General features: G+C 43.6%; 1 protein-coding gene across 2 annotated transcripts in view; it reads right to left on the bottom strand.

Moving 5' to 3' along the window:
• The window catches only part of PPP1R14C (protein phosphatase 1 regulatory inhibitor subunit 14C), a 53,906-nt gene extending 40,798 nt beyond the window's left edge, over positions 1-13,108 (bottom strand). For both annotated transcript variants that reach the window (XR_010429172.1, XM_064649114.1), the window contains exon 1: positions 12,733-13,108. Coding sequence is in view for 1 of the 2 variants with exons in the window: in XM_064649114.1 (XP_064505184.1) it covers positions 12,733-13,011 (279 nt within the window). In the remaining variant the exon portion in view is untranslated. The remainder of the gene's footprint in view (positions 1-12,732) is intronic.
• Between the last annotated feature and the right edge of the window lie 2,632 nt (positions 13,109-15,740).

Here is a 15,740-nt window from a genome sequence, read left to right as displayed (position 1 = left end):
CTCGACTTGTTGTCACTGGAAAAGTAGGTAGAGAAAGGGTGGGAAAATCCCCATTTCCTCAGAGCCCTGTCAAAACTGCAGCTTTTGCACTTGCTAGGAAATGGTTTCCAAATGAGTTACCGACCACTCCATCCTCTCAAGCACTTAAATTTCAGAGCAGTTCTCAAGGCAGGACATGTGTCCTTGTGGTATGCCTCCTAAAAGGGTAAATTAACCTAGAGCCACCAGCAGTAAAAGCAGAGATGTAGCCAGCAGGTGGGGGCGTGTGCAAAATACAAGGTGGAGCAGCAAGTTCTCTGGGATTCATGCCATTGCTGCTAAATGACGAAAAACAAGCATCACGTGAAATACAAGAGCAAATGTCACAAGATTCTGAATTTTGAGAACTCTACACCACATGGTGCCCATAACTTTGATGATAAAATTCAATCCCCTGCTACAATGGCTGCAGCTCTCTAACATCTTTAGCACAACACAGAAGAAAATCCACTGGTGAGATGACATGATTACAGTGAAAAGATTTTTTGATACCAAAATACCTGTTTCCCCAAAACCAACTGCCACTCATAGTAGAGCACACCAAGCATTCTATTCAGCCATAGGGCTAATAAAAAAAATCTCTGCTCATTATGCAGACAAAGTAAAGAACTTGGCACTCTGCAACTGCAGTGTCATTAGTAAGCATAGAGAAGAAACTGATATACAGTCAGACTTCATTTAGCCTTCTTTAGTACTAATACTGGTATTTTACTGTTTTCATAGCTGAACTATCAAAACAACTTTAGCTGATCCAAATATATCCAGAACATGCTGGTTAAGGAATTGTTGTCTAATTCGTGCATCTTTACAGAAGTCTAAAGGAATCACTAGAGTATGAAATTGCTAAATGAAGAAGAGGCATTGATCACAGACTATACTGAGCAGAGGAAGAAAGAAGCATTCAGCACTTCCTAACCATACCCATAACATGGATCCAATCTCAACAACAAGACATTTGTTAAAAATCAAGTATTGTCTCCAAAATAAATACCTTGTGTTCTTGATATAAAAATAGGGCATGCTAAGTCTATGCCTGGATGTCACTTCTATTAAGCAAAACACTCCAAAGCAGATAGGAAGGACACATCATGTTTTTTGTCATCCTCCATTTTCACAGCGAGCAGAAATAGTTTGGTATTAGCAAATACATGTTGTAAACTAAATCACTGTTATATAGTCACCCTTAAAAGGCACAGAACTTAAGCCATCAAGAGTTTTCTAAATGTTGCTGCTTTGAGAATTATGCCAGTGGAATGACTTCCCACATAGGAGTCATAGGACATCCCTACTTCTGGCTGATTCACAAGAGCAGGTTGCTCTCCATCTCCAAGTAACAAAAATCCAGCTGACTACTTCCCTGAAATTTGTACATAATTCTGCACACAGGAAGAATGTAATAGCAACTAGGACAATGGCATACCAGGTCAAATTTGACAGACTGATTACTTTTTTGTAAGAATGGAGATGGAAAAACCCCTAAAGAATATACTCTGAAAAAAATTTGATCAAACAGGATCAACACCAGGTCCTCTGCACTCTGGAAATTTAGGCTAAACAGCAGTGCAATTAAGTAGGTTTGCCTCTTGAGGCACTTCAAGGATTAATTACTCCATCAGATTGTTTGAAAGAACACAAGGAAAGAGCACATGATATAATGAGGCTTCTAAATGGCTCTCCTCACCTCAGTTTCAGCAGCCCTGTAAAAACAGTCTGTTAGTCTCCAGTATTGATTTTCTCTACTCTGAGAAGCTGTGTGTAAATTGACTTCTGCAATAAAAGTCATACAGTATGGATACATCAAACATCTGACACACTCAGGGTCTTCTCATTGCATTTTTGTCTTGCCAGCCAATTAAAGTGTTATTGGTCAGAATAGGAGACAGTTTTCAATTGTCAATATTTCTTTAGTCAGAAGTATTACGTCCTTTCTGATTTAACATGGGAGACAAGAAGTCTGCTTTCTGGGGCTTTAGAGGGAAATGTTTTATTGAGCGGTATCAAAACAAGTGCTCTTGCATCCTGCAGAATCTACAAGGAACATAATCTTCTTCTTGAAGAAGTTGAGTCTGCAAGAGATCTAGATTGCTTTCATGGTTTGTGACAAGCCATTCCTTCAAATGTTGCCTGGGCACAGCAGTGTGCTCCACACACTGATGACTGCTAGACCTCTCCCTTCCCCAAGATACTTGTTTTGAGCAGCAGACAGGCCAGGGACTGGCAGTCAATGCATTTTGGCTCTGGTCCACTGATGTCAAGAAATATCAGCAGGAGTTCTAACATGCTTTAAAGCAGACACTCCTCTTCCCCAGGGGCCAGAGACACCACTTGGCTACACCGGCAAGTCCCAGTACTGCAAAATATGGAAAAGTGCCTGAGGGATCTTTAAAATGAATTTGCAAACAACTCCAGATCCAGGAGGTGGGATAATCTGCCATGACTATCCCACCAAGGATGACAAACCCTGGGAGAAGGGAGCTAAAGATGTATGGGACCCCTGTTTGATTCCAGTGCTGCTTCTCACTGTCAGATTCCCAGAAATGTATTGACACATTGTCCTACCTCCTTCCACTTGCTACATTCAATGCACTACAAACTACTAGCAGAGAGTAAGAGCTAACAAGTCTAATATCAAATGTAGCCATTACATACTTTAAGGTGAAATCCAAAAAAATTGGAGAGCAAAAAATGCTCAGAGACATTGAAAAAGAAGGCAGAAAGTTTGTTTAGGTGTTGGCTTTTACAGTCTCCAAATTATAAGTGAAAGATTGATATCTTGCTTCCTCGTATAAATGCATTCTTTGGTTATCAGAATTACTTCAAGACACTAAAGCAAACCTTATGTGTAAGAGTTTGGGTTTGATAAACAAATAGCAGCTGGATACCTATAAGCAAGTTGATTAAATCTTTAGCTAAGCAGACTAGTAAACTAGTACTACAGCAATAGCTGAAGTAAGAGCTGAGATGCTTCTGGCTGCCAGTGAGCCAGTTACCACCAGTGCTCCTCCCCACACCAGTTTCTGCACTCAGAGAGAATTCAGTTTTCAATATTAACATAATCCAAATTTTAGGGGCTTTTGTTAGCTTTTTAAGTAAGAAGACTATGCAGTTTTACCTCAACACGCCTAAAAGAGAATTTGACCATAAGACTAAAATGGCATGATTACTACTAGCATAACAAAACAAAACAAAACAAAAAAAAAAAGACACAGTAATATATTCCAGAACATTTGGACTTCTTTTCGGACAAAACAAGTGCACTATGTGCTTCAGGTACTATCTTCAAAATGTAAAGCAAACAACTGTAAAGGCTTAGGGCATTCTTCGTGTTTAAAGTAAATGTGTCGAAATGTTATATACTAGTCACCTAAAGTAGAACAAATTGTTTCTACCATGCTGGAATTAATTTAGATATCTATAGCAGAATCACTGTCTTAATACTTCTGCCCCTCGACTGTGGTCATCACTTGAGCCCAGTGATGCCCAGAGTAAGGACAGGCAGCAAAGTGCATTAACAATCTGTTTAAACTTCACCTCAGAGTGAAAGTCCAGGCAAGCTCATTCCAAGCAAGTATTGATCTTCTGTCTATGTTTTTCTACATTTTATGGAAGGGGTGGGAAAGTGACTAGTGTCTAAAAGGTTTAAAACATATACTTAAATATATGAAATAATGTGGAAACAAACATCATATAACTGAGTTACTCCATTTAAAAAATTATATCAAATGTAAAGAGCTTATCTGCAAATGAGAAGGAAGACCATGTGACCTAGGAGATCCTTCCCATTTCTGTGTTCTAGAAAGTAATCCTATTAAGACAGTCTGGTAAGAGGATTTTCATTAGGCATTGATTGTGCCATCATTTGCATTTATGAAGTCCAACACAGAGGACTGAAGTGTGTGATCCCTTTGTTGGGAGCACATTTAGAATGGTAAACTCTTCTCAGTCACCACTGAAGTGTCACCTGTAGACTAGCGCCACTGCACAAAGTAGCCATTTATTTATTTACCATTATGCCACTAAATTAATGCTATCTTCTGTACTAGCTTTGCTTTACAGGCTGAACAGTAATACATTGAATTAATTATCTACAAGCATTCTAATAATTAAAGACGTATGGTGCATGTATAGTTATGATTTTTCTCTAGGTTTAGATCCACTAGATCTATGCTACTGATAAATATCACATGGATTGAAAAGATACAAGACGCCTTCTGGGCCTGCAATCTGTGTGTTCCCCAAAAATAGTTTAAGATGCCATGTTGAACTGGTTCCGAGAATAGATATCATGCTCCCAGGGTGGGGGGAGTGGTGGTGTAGTGGTGAGGTAACAGTTCTGCCATTCAAATGTGATCCTCAGAATTAAATACTTATCACTTCAAAGAAGATTTGATTTGTTACAGTGTATACCTCTGCCCAAACAACTCCTTGTTCCAAGAAAATCTTTAACAGGCTAAATTTATTCTACCCTTTGAAATACAGTCATACAGTATGGAGTGCTGTATGGACTGCCTACAATTAAGATTTTATCCCCCTTCTCCAGCATTAGTAAGTTCTAGAAATCTTGACTTCCATAATTCCACATTCCACGGGGAGAAACAGCAAAAGAAACTGCTAATGTTTTATAACAGGCAGCCAAAAGTTGCAGTGACAAAGATGGATAGCCATGTCTAACCTACTCAATTTATGCTGTCAAATAGAAGTTTCTGGAGTTAGATGTAAGACAGGGAGAAATGAGAATTTAGCTTTTGAATACTGCAGGCAAGACACAGGGCTGCTGAAAGAATGGATTGATATTGCTGCTGCTGCTTTATCACCTGTGGTGACAAGAGACAAGGTGACCATAACTCAGACTGAATCAGGTTAGAGATGGGATAGCACTTATTTTTTTTCTATCAGCATCTCCTGCACTGTCAGGATACCGTATGTACACATTATGTACAGTAATATGCACTACAAAATTGTATAGGGTGTTTTGGCTGGGCTTGGGGCCAAGTACAGTGTAAGTGGCTGCACATAAGCTGTTCTAAAGGGAGAACTATAAGAACGCAAACAGGAGCTCAGCCAGCCTTTGCAAAGCATGAATCAATAGAGAATTAGTTTAGGGTTTTCATGAGACTAAACTATCACAGTACTTGTTCTAGTTGAAGTAAGACTTCATTTCGCATCTTTTTATTTAGATATAACACCTATTTAGAAACATTCCCTATGCCTTACAAGAAGAGTAAAACGTGCCATGAAATACTTATTTTCCTCATTTAAACGGGGTTATTTTTGTTTTAGGCATTTGCTTCCATAGCACAGGTTAGATCAGCTAATGCAAATCTATGAGAATAAGGAGAGATCCCACTCTAACACAGGAGTACAAGGGAACAACGGCCCCTAAGTCAGCCCAGCACCCTCAACGAAGCACAGCATAACCCACTCTCAGCTATGTGTGGATAGATCATCCATGTTGTAGTTTAATTGTACTACAAGTACAGATACATCCAAGGTAGACTCGAGTCCAAAAGCAATATAATGAGTTTGTGTGACGAACTTCAATGGGAGAAGGAGGTAGATTAATGACCAGTTCCCCCTCTTTCCCTTCAGCTGTACATTCACTGCATGATTTGTAGCATAGTTTACCGTTTATTTTTTCTATCCACAGTTTTTCCATTGTTTTCATGTTCTCCCTTCCACCCCCTCTTCTCCCTTCTTACCCTGGATAATCAAGTACTGGCACTAGGTAAAGCAATTTGCCCAAAGGCATAAGAGTCTTTATAGCCACAAAGATTGGAAGATACTGTTCATAAGAAGTACAATTATAAAATCTTAAGTGATGTAAGCAATCAATTATTTATTCACCTTATTATAAAACAACCACACCTACTGCTTCAGCAAAGAGACCAGTTGAATCTTGAACAGAGAGGGAAAGGACAAAAAAATTGCTATGGAATAGCTTATGAAAGATAATTTGTGTTGTGAAGCCTTAAATTGGAAGCGAAGAACATTGCTGCTGGTTCAGATAAAACAATGAACCATGACCAATGCAGAAATGACATTTAGACTATACAAAGATCAAGTAGTAGAAAAAATCATTTTCTTGGAATCATAGAATGGTTTCGGTTGGAAAGGATCTTAAAAATCATCTACTTTCAACCCCCTGCCATGGGCAGGAACACCTTCCACTACACCAGGTTGCTCAGAGCCCCATCCAACCTGGTCTTGAACGCTTCCAGGAATAGGGAGTCCACAACTTCTCTAGGTAACCTGTTCCAGTGCCCCACCACCCTTACAGTAATTAAATTTCTTCCTAATATCTAATCTATACCTGCCCTCTGTCAGTTTAAGACAATTGCCCCTTGTCCTCTCACTACATGCCCCTGTAAAGAGTCCCTGTCCAGCTTTCTTGTAGGCCCCCTCTAAGGTCTTCCTGTAGCCTTCTTCTCCAGATTGAACAATCCCAACCCTTCTCAGTCTGTCTTCACAGGAGAGATGCTCCAGCCCTCTGATTATCTTCGTGGCTCTCATCTCGACTCTCTCCAACAGGTCCCTGTCCTTCTTACGTTAGGAGCCCCAGAGCTGGAAACAGTACTCCAGGTGGGGTCTCACAAGACTGGAGTAAATGGGGAAGAACTGCCTCCCTCGACCTGCTGGCCACACTGCTTTTAATGTGACCTAGGATGCTGTTGGCTTACTGGGCTACAAGTGCACATTCCTAGGTCATGTTGAGCTTCTCATCAACCAACACCTCCAAGCCCTTCTACTCAGAGTTTTCTCAATTCATTCTCCACCAAGCCTATATTTCTGCTTGGAAATGCACTTGACTGATGAACTTCTCTCTTCTTGAATTCCTTTGAGATGTGCAAATTTTGCATGTAAAAAGAAGGAAAGTAGCTGAATGGTAGTACCTTTCCTACTAGAGTCTTTAGAACTTAACACAAGAGTTTAAGAAGTGCATTTAGAAATAAAAGACTTTGACTTCATCACAATCAGATGATGGCACCCCACAGGTATTTAAGCCACTCCTCTGAAAGCAACAGCACACATTTTACAAGGTTTGTTTTATGACAACATGCATTTCTTTAAGCTTCCGATTTTCTGTTCTTAGGATTCAAATACCTTTCTGTGGTTGCCACACGACAGAATAAGCCTTTGCTACACCTGTGATGCCTGCAACTTTGTAGGTCCCTGATCACAGCAGCTCTTCAACTGACACAGGTATGTTGAGCAGCATCCCTGCCATCAAGACAGTGCTCCAAAGTTCATGCCATACAACACAGAGATCTGACACCTGCATTAGTTGTCCAAAAGACAACTATATATTATATCTATAATATATATTATAGATATAAAATAATATATAATCCAAATACATTTATAAGCAATTTGATGGACCTCCAAGTACTTCACTCCAATGCATCTAGACTGTAATACTCAATCTCCTGAAGAAATAAATCCTTTATTATGTGTCCTACTGACTTGCATCTTTTTAGAGGGGTAACACTCTCTCCAGTTCTCAGCCTCTTTCCACTTTTGATCAGTTCAGAAAAGAGTCCAAACACAATTTCCATTTCTGAGATCTTAGTACAAATTAGAAGTCTATTCAAAGAGTCAGACAATAGGCAAAAGTTTGTCTCTGTAGTGTTTTATTCAGTGGATTTTCTTACCAAATGCCTTTCTGAGAAATGAATAATGAATTTCAAATATTATCTTACTAGAGCCTGAAGCATAAGTAGTACCTGATCACACCTCAAGCCCACATCACAACATGGCAGTCTTAGCAGCATGCTGACAGGCTGTTTTGGAAAGAACAGAATTTGGGGATGGAAATGTTTGGCCCTGAAGTCCTTGCACCATTTTATCCAGCATTTTTCCTACCCCAAAACAGAATGGATCACTGGTAACCATGTCAACTGTCTCAGACACAGGATCTGCAGGGCAATCTTGTGACCCATGAGCAAGTGGGCTGGAGAAGATGGTCCATACTGTGCCAAAGGACAGTGCCCCACATAAATATAGTCCCAAACAGTAGTGGAGAAAGAGCTACAAACAAGTTTACCAAATCACAAGCAATGCATGCTTGGATGCAAATGCAGAGGAACTTTATTCAGCATATGCAGCACTGCTCCTGGTAGACCTCCCATCAGTCTGCAACTGTATTTAAAATATATTTTGAAAATACAGTCAATTTGTTTAGAACTTAGGGTTGACTAGAACCCCTCTTGCAAAAATCCATCCTTTTCAGAAAGCCTCATACAAGACAGACAGCTCACCTTCCTCCCAACTCTCAGTCCAACTTTTAGACCTTGCCACTAGCTTTTGACCACTGCAGCCAAGACATTTGTGCAGCAGGAAAAGAAATGGAGGGCTAGGAGATTTTTACTTTTGTGATCATTCTTTCCAGCCTAAATAAGGGCCTTCCTCTTGTCTTCTCCTGTCTAGCAACCACCAGCTCAAATTGAAGTGTGCACAGACCAATGACTTTCTGGAGCTATATTACGGACAAGCGGTCACTGTTAGCATATCCCAGCAGCTGCAGGAGGATGGCCAAAGAGGGTGTTCTCCAGCACTGCAGTCACAGAGCACCCAGGGGAAGAGAGCTCTCGATCCATGCAGTACTGATTTAAATTGTTCCCTTTTCTCAGTCTGGCATGGATTTGTACTCCTTAAAGGAAATGCCTGAAGAGCCTTCATGGGCAGCTCTTCCAACTATATTTTCTTGCACAGTGAATTTTTAAATAGAATCCCAGGACATTTCCATTTCTGAAATGGAAGAGGAGTATGTTTGGATGTAACACCCTCTTACTTCCAGACCAACATCATATCCTTTGACAAGTACTGATTTCTGTAGACATACTCTAATAAAATAGTTTATTACTCAGCAAAGGTTAGCAATATCTATTATCTCATATTAGAAAGTAAGTCTAATATTCAGCTTCTAGAGTGCAGAATCTAAGGGCCCATTTGACTTGCACATGCAAATCTCTACATTAAAAAATATTCAGCAACAAACCCATAGTACAAACAAAATCTTTCTTCATTGCTGTGCAAAATCTGTGTGCCATTTATAGCAAATGCTACAACCGTGAGTACATAGGACCCCAGAGAACAGAAATTCACCTGAAAAGTTGAATGACTTCTGGGGACAAATCCAGTGGTCTCTTTTTCCATATATAAAGTTGTACAAGTTTGGCAGGTGCACACAACGTAGATCATACATCTGGAAAACTAGACTGTCATCACTTTTGTGCTGAACTACAAGTCGCAAACCATTAGGGAATGAACAGTGATGATGTAAGTTGTTCTCTGCAGCATTATTTTGCAATTCTTAACCAATAATGGACTTAGCCCAAAACACAAAGCATCTGTGGAGAAACTATTTTTAGAAACAAGATACCTAGTAAAGGTCAACACTGAAGTCAGTCCAAATCCTGCAATTAAGGCACTGCATTTTCAATATACTAACCTGTGACCACAACCTATTTCAGCATTCATAGAAACCAGAACAAACAGGTTGTAAAACTTTTCTTTTAATGAAGCAATCACAGAAACAAACAGCCAGATTGACACTCACCTGAAGCACTTGACCTGAGTACATTAGCCTGAAGGTTTTGGTGCCCAACAAATCCTGCTTAAGTCTCTCTGGTCCTATTAAAGTTTCCTACCTTGGTAACCCTTTACCATTCAGGCTGTTTTTTATCCCTGAAGTCTGCATCATGTGGAAGTAACCTTTCTAAAGCTGATCTTGGTATCATATAACTGTGGTCTGCATTAAAAATAGTCTCAAATAGCTCCTTCTAAACCACTCCCTCCAACACCATTATATTGCTTGGCATCCAATTTTTAAAACTGGAAGTGTATCAGTAAAGACAAGATCCACTAGAAAAAGAACATAAACAAACCTGTCTCATTATTTCCCAACCTCATTTCCTAAATTTTGTCATCAAGCCAAGAGGGGCTTATAGCCGACTTGAGAGACTCTGAATACATATTTAGCTTCAAATAAAGGGAGTGTTTCTGCAAGTATCCACTTATTGATGAATCTCAGCATAATAGGAAAGATTATTTAAATGCAAAACAGTGAACAGGCACTACATTTATGCAGTCCCACAGAGAGACACTCAAGTCTTCTTGCAGACTTTCAGAGCACCACAATGCAAGTGCCTTTCACCTATATCTGCTCTTCCCAGGAATGAAGTGCATTGCTCCTTAGAAACAGAGCTCTGAACCAGAATAGCAATGAAACACTGACACTGGTTAGCTCTTCCAGGATTAACAATTTGATGGCTATTTCTGACATTATGAAAGACTTCAGATTGTTTCAGAATTTAAGTGCCATTGCACTGGGAAGTTATAGTAGATCTTCCACAGAAGTTAAAGTGAGCAACTCCCAACCCCCTCCCCCCCACACACAACCTGCCCTCAGACAGGGTTATTAACTGTCTGCATAGGTGATTAAATTTCAGTCTGAGAGCTATATCTCTAAGCCTAAAAGTAATTCAAGCAGATTCAGGGAAAGCATCTTGCATTAAATTGCTGTTGTCTTTAATCACTACACTCATCATGCATCTTCAACTTTATTCTGATAGCATATTAATTGCTTGACCTTTTCACTACCATCATCTGTGCTGGCACTGGATAAAGTTCATGCATAATAGCAAAGAAGAGCAGAAGATGACAAACATTTTGCCCTCAGCCTTCAAAGCTAAAAGCATTTTCATCTTTTGTGTCAAACCATTTTTCCCCCTAAGAGTTACCTCAGAAACCAAATCGTCCAAAAAGTTTTATGCAACCATAAACGGTTCCCACCTTAATGAAGAGCCCTCCTTTTAAAGCAGATCTTTTTCTATTTTAGTTGGAGGCAAAAACTGCAATAAGGAAAAGAATGAAAGGTCTTCCTTCAACAAGCCTATGATTTGAATACTGTGAAGAGCAGCAAAAATTCCTCTGGGCTTTGGTTTCATCCTACGTATTGCACTCTCTTATAAACAGAGCGATTACGCCTGTATGTCAAAAGTACACAGCCCAAAAAGGCCTGGTGCTTTTGAACAGCGAGAGTCAAACCAGAGGATGGATCCAGCAGACTAGACACTAACTACATTATGAGCTTGCACAGACACAAAATCGTCAGTTCACACAAACAACTGTAAACACTCCTGACCTCAGAGAAATCCTTGCAGCCTACAGGCTATGTGGCCAAACAAGTCATGAGACTGGAGAGGCAAATCACACCAAGACAAAGAGTAAGAACTGTTTATTTTTATTATTTTTAACTAGAGTCTCCATTTGTATCTTTCCTTCCCATAGCTCATGGATGTGAATAGTTAAGGAAGTCTAACTTGCCACATGCACATTTCTTATGCATGCTTCTAACAAATTGGCTGATAAACTGGTTTTGAGATTAAAGAAGTCTCTTTAAACATTTGTATTACGTGTGTGCTAGATATTCCATGCAGGTTATTTACGTTTTCACATCCACTCAAGACATCCACACCTCAAGGACTGTCAAGCTCTTGCCTTCCTAGCTCCAGAATGCCCAGGAGCCCTGGTGTGAGATGTTGGCTCCAGAGATGCTAGCTGCAAAATTCACATTTGGCTTCAACAAATCTCACTTCAGAAGTCTCTAATAAAAGTGAATTAGATTACTGATGGGAAAAGTATGTTCAAACGTCAGGTCAGCCTTAACATTTTGATCCTTTATAACAGTAAATACTTGAGGTGGAAGAGAGGTAGGATCTCCTGGGGACTAGAAGGTCTACATTTTTCAATGAAGCTTTGACAAAACGATGTACTGGTACTTCCTTTACTTACAACTTTGTTTTCTCTATAAGAACAACAACAGTTGCCATTCCTTTGAACAAACTTGAAACATCGTTCTGCTCACCTGTCCTCTACAAAAGAGAATTCATTCTGGCAACACTCTTTGCCCAGAGTAACAGAAAAATAGGTTTGGTACCTATAAATTAGGTACATACAACCCCCCAGTGTTTTCGATTCTCGCCCTAATGATCTTCGAACTGCTCACTGAAATTTCCTGGCCAGTATCTACTCCGCTTCTATCAGTCAGGGTAATGAAAAACCACGGTCCAGAGGGGACCGTACCCGCATCGGAGTCCTTCCTCCACAATAGCCATCTCCGCACAGCCCCCGTGCAGCTCCCGCTCCCTCCTCCTCCCCCTGCACCCGCCGCACACCGCTGCCCACTCCGGCCCGCCGGCCACCCCGGCGCTCGCCCAGCCCCGCGTCTAACGGAGACCGAAGCCCGCCCGGCCCCGAGCCCCGGTCCGCCCTGCCCTGGAGGGCTGCAGGGACAGCGGCTCCCGGCCAAACACGCCGCGGGCGCACCGCCCGCCCCCCTCGAAGAAGAGGGGCCGCTCCGTGCCCGGCCGTACGGTAGCCACCGCCCGTCCCCACAGGGCGGTCCCCTCCCATTCAGCTCGGGAGGGTACGAGGGACACCCCTTCTGCAGGACGGGGAACGCCTTCCCCCCGTTCCCTGCGGCAGGGCACCACGGAGGCGCGGGGCGGCGGCAGGGAGGGGGCGGCGGGCCAGGAATGTCATTTGGAGGTGGCGGTGACAGCGTTCCCCTGCCCACCGCCGAAAGGCGAGTCGGGGCGGGAGGAGGATGCCGGGGGCGAGGAAGGCAGCGGCGGGCGAGGGGACTGCGGCGGCAGCAACCGCGCCGGGGACCCCGAGACCCCGGCCCCGCACCTCGCAGCCGTAGAGCTGCCCCAGCTGCTCCACGATCCACTCCTCCAGCACCAGCCGCTTCCGCAGCTCCTTCCGATCGTATTTCACCGTCACTTTCCCCTGCTGGTGGCGCCGCTGCTGGACCTGCACCACCGCCGCCGCCGCCGACACCGAGTCCTCCCGGGAGGTGCTGCCGGAGGAGCCGCCGCTCCCGCCGCCGGCGCGGGGGCTCTGGAAGAAAACGCGGTTCCCGCCGCCGCCTCCCGCCGCTGCCTCGCTGCCCCCGGTCACCACCGACATGCTCCGCTCCGCCGCGGCTCCCGCCGAGCCCAAAGGCGCCCGCCCGCCGCTACCGCCGGGCCGCCGCAGCCGCCGCCTGTGCGTGTGCTCCGCTCCCCCGCACCTGCCGCTTAAAGCCTCGCATGGCTCGGCGGCGCAGCGGCCCCGCCGCCGGGGGGTGGGCCCGCACCGGCGGGGGCGGGGACAGACCAGGGGCGGGGCGGGGCGGCTCGTTTAGGCTCGGCTTTGCGCTGCTGGGCTCGGCTTGGTTCGTCTCGCTCGCCGCCCCTGCACGGCGGAGCGCAACGTGGAGCACCCCGAGCGAGCCGCGGTGCCGGCGGCGCAGCCTTTGGGCCGCCCCCGGTCCCAGCGAGGCGTGGGTGGCCGCTCCTCGCCGCCGGCGGAGGCGGAACGGCGTGCCCGCGGCAGGGAGCTCCCCGGGAACTTCGGCTTGCTGGGTGGTTTGTGGCTTTTTTTTTTTTTAAAAAAGGAAATGCAATGTTGCTCCGTCATACACGCTACGTTTATAAATACTGCATACCTGCAGCATTAGGATGCTGAATGCGATCGTTTTCTTCTCTTCGTGAGGAGTGTGTGTGTGAATGATTCCAGGACAGTGAACACAAACAGCAAATACTGCGAGCTATCAGCAGTCAGTGTAACGATTAGCCATAGAATCATAGAATCAGCCGTGTTGGAAAAGACCTCCGAGATCATCAAATCCAACACTGCTGTGGTTACTAGACCATGGCACTAAGTGCCACATCCAGTCTCATCTTAAAAACGTTTAGAGATGGTGAATCCACCACCTCCTTGGGCAGCTCATTCCAAGTTTGGATTACTCTCTCTGTAAAAAATTTCTTCCTAATATCCAGCCTAAACATCCCCTGGCACAGCTTAAGACCATGCCCTCTTGTCCTGCTGCTGGTCACCTGGGAGAAGCACCTCAATATCCTTCCTGAACTGAGGGGACCAGAGCTGGACCCAGTACTCCAGGTGTGGCCTCACCAGCGCTGAGTACAGGGAAAGAATCACTTCCCTGGTCCTGCTGGCCACATTGTTCCTGATACAGGCCATGATGCCTTGGCCTTCTTGGCTACCTGGGCACACTGCTGGCTCATGTTCAGCTTCCTGTCAATCCAAACTCCCAGGTCCCTTTCTTCTCTCCAGCCACTCTGTCCCCAGCCTGTAGCACTGCATGGGGTTGTTGTGGCCACAGTGCAGGACCTGACACTTGGCCTTGTTGAACCTCATCCTGTTGGAATCAGACCATCTCTCCAGCTTGTCCAGGTCCCTCTGCAGAGCCCTCCTCCCTTCCAGCAGATCAACATTCCCCCTAACTTAGTGTCATCTGCAAATTTGCTAATGGTACACTCAATTCCCGCATCCAGATCATCAATAAAGATATTAAAGATATTAAACAGGACTGCCATGTGGTGATGGCACATGGTGATGGTGATGATTTTTTCTAAAATGCACAGGTTAGCCTGTGCTTTCAGCTTCGTGTATCTCAGGAGGCACTGAGTGAAATCACCGATGGCCCATCATACTCACCAAAATGTTCCTATGACTGCAAGTAAGCAACCAACATTAACACAGGCACTGTTTAGGGACCCCAGGCCACCCCTTTTAGTGAAGAGGTTTGCCTGTGAGAAGGGGTAGAAGCCAACCTCCTGCATGTGCAGACCTGGGACTAGAAATGCCTGGTGTCCCAAAGCTTGGATATGGCTGTAGGAACCATCCTCTGTACACACTGACCTGGGAGTGGATGTCTTGGGTCAGCAAGGGGCAGAGGGGAAGAAGGGATGGATCACCAGCCATAATTACCTGGGCGTGTCTGCTTCAGTCAGATCCTTGCTGATGTTTGGCATGGCCATGTAGCAGTGGCATCTCAGCCTCTTCTGCTTTCTGCACTTGACACACCACTGAGCAAGAGGCTAGCATGAGGCATTTGAGCCTCATCAAGCTATTTAGGTAAAACTCAGCTTGTGCTGCTAAAGGGATCATAATCTAATATGATAAAATCTTATTATTGGTCTTGAAAAGCTATTATAGCTTTTAGATTTTCATCTAAAAAAGCACCAGTCCATCAAAGCAAAGCATATAGAGTTAAGCTCCTTACCTGTATGTAGGGACCACATGATTTTCAGATATATTGAGCAACTGCAACTAGGAATCAGTATAGATCACACTTGAAGCTTGAGCTGCAGGCAGAGCTTGAGAGAAAGTCACGTGCCACAAATCTGAGATTATGCAAGAAGCCTACCCTATCTACCAGGTGCCCATTACTCAAGTGAATCTTGATTTCAACTGCACCTGGGTAGTGCTACCTGCCTGGTTTTTATAACTCTAGGCTTGTGTAAATACAGTAGGAAAATACCATCATCAACAATTTATTCTTAGAGAAATCAAAAACATATAAGAGAGTTTTTGGAAGAGGGAAGTGGCTGTTTTTTAAACTTTTGTGTTTGTTGTGGCCTCTAATTTAGGTCTTCAGCTCTGCATGTCATGTTGGAAATCTGGTGCTGTCATTCTCAGCCACAAAACTTCAAACTTTTCTTATTTGGAGCAGGAATATTTTCATCTTTATAGACTGGTTTTGTTTTCAGCTGTTGAGAAAAAAAATAGATTAATGCAAAGGAAGGTCAATATTTCTCAAGAGGCTTTTTAAAGCCATACTAAGCATCATACTTGTTCCATGGGATATAAAGCAGGAATAACCAAACTGTCACCATAATAGAATGTTTTCT

Source organism: Pseudopipra pipra, chromosome 3 (genome assembly GCF_036250125.1).
Source record: "Pseudopipra pipra isolate bDixPip1 chromosome 3, bDixPip1.hap1, whole genome shotgun sequence".
Taxonomy (NCBI): domain Eukaryota; kingdom Metazoa; phylum Chordata; class Aves; order Passeriformes; family Pipridae; genus Pseudopipra; species Pseudopipra pipra.
This window is presented reverse-complemented; position numbering and strand designations above follow the sequence as displayed.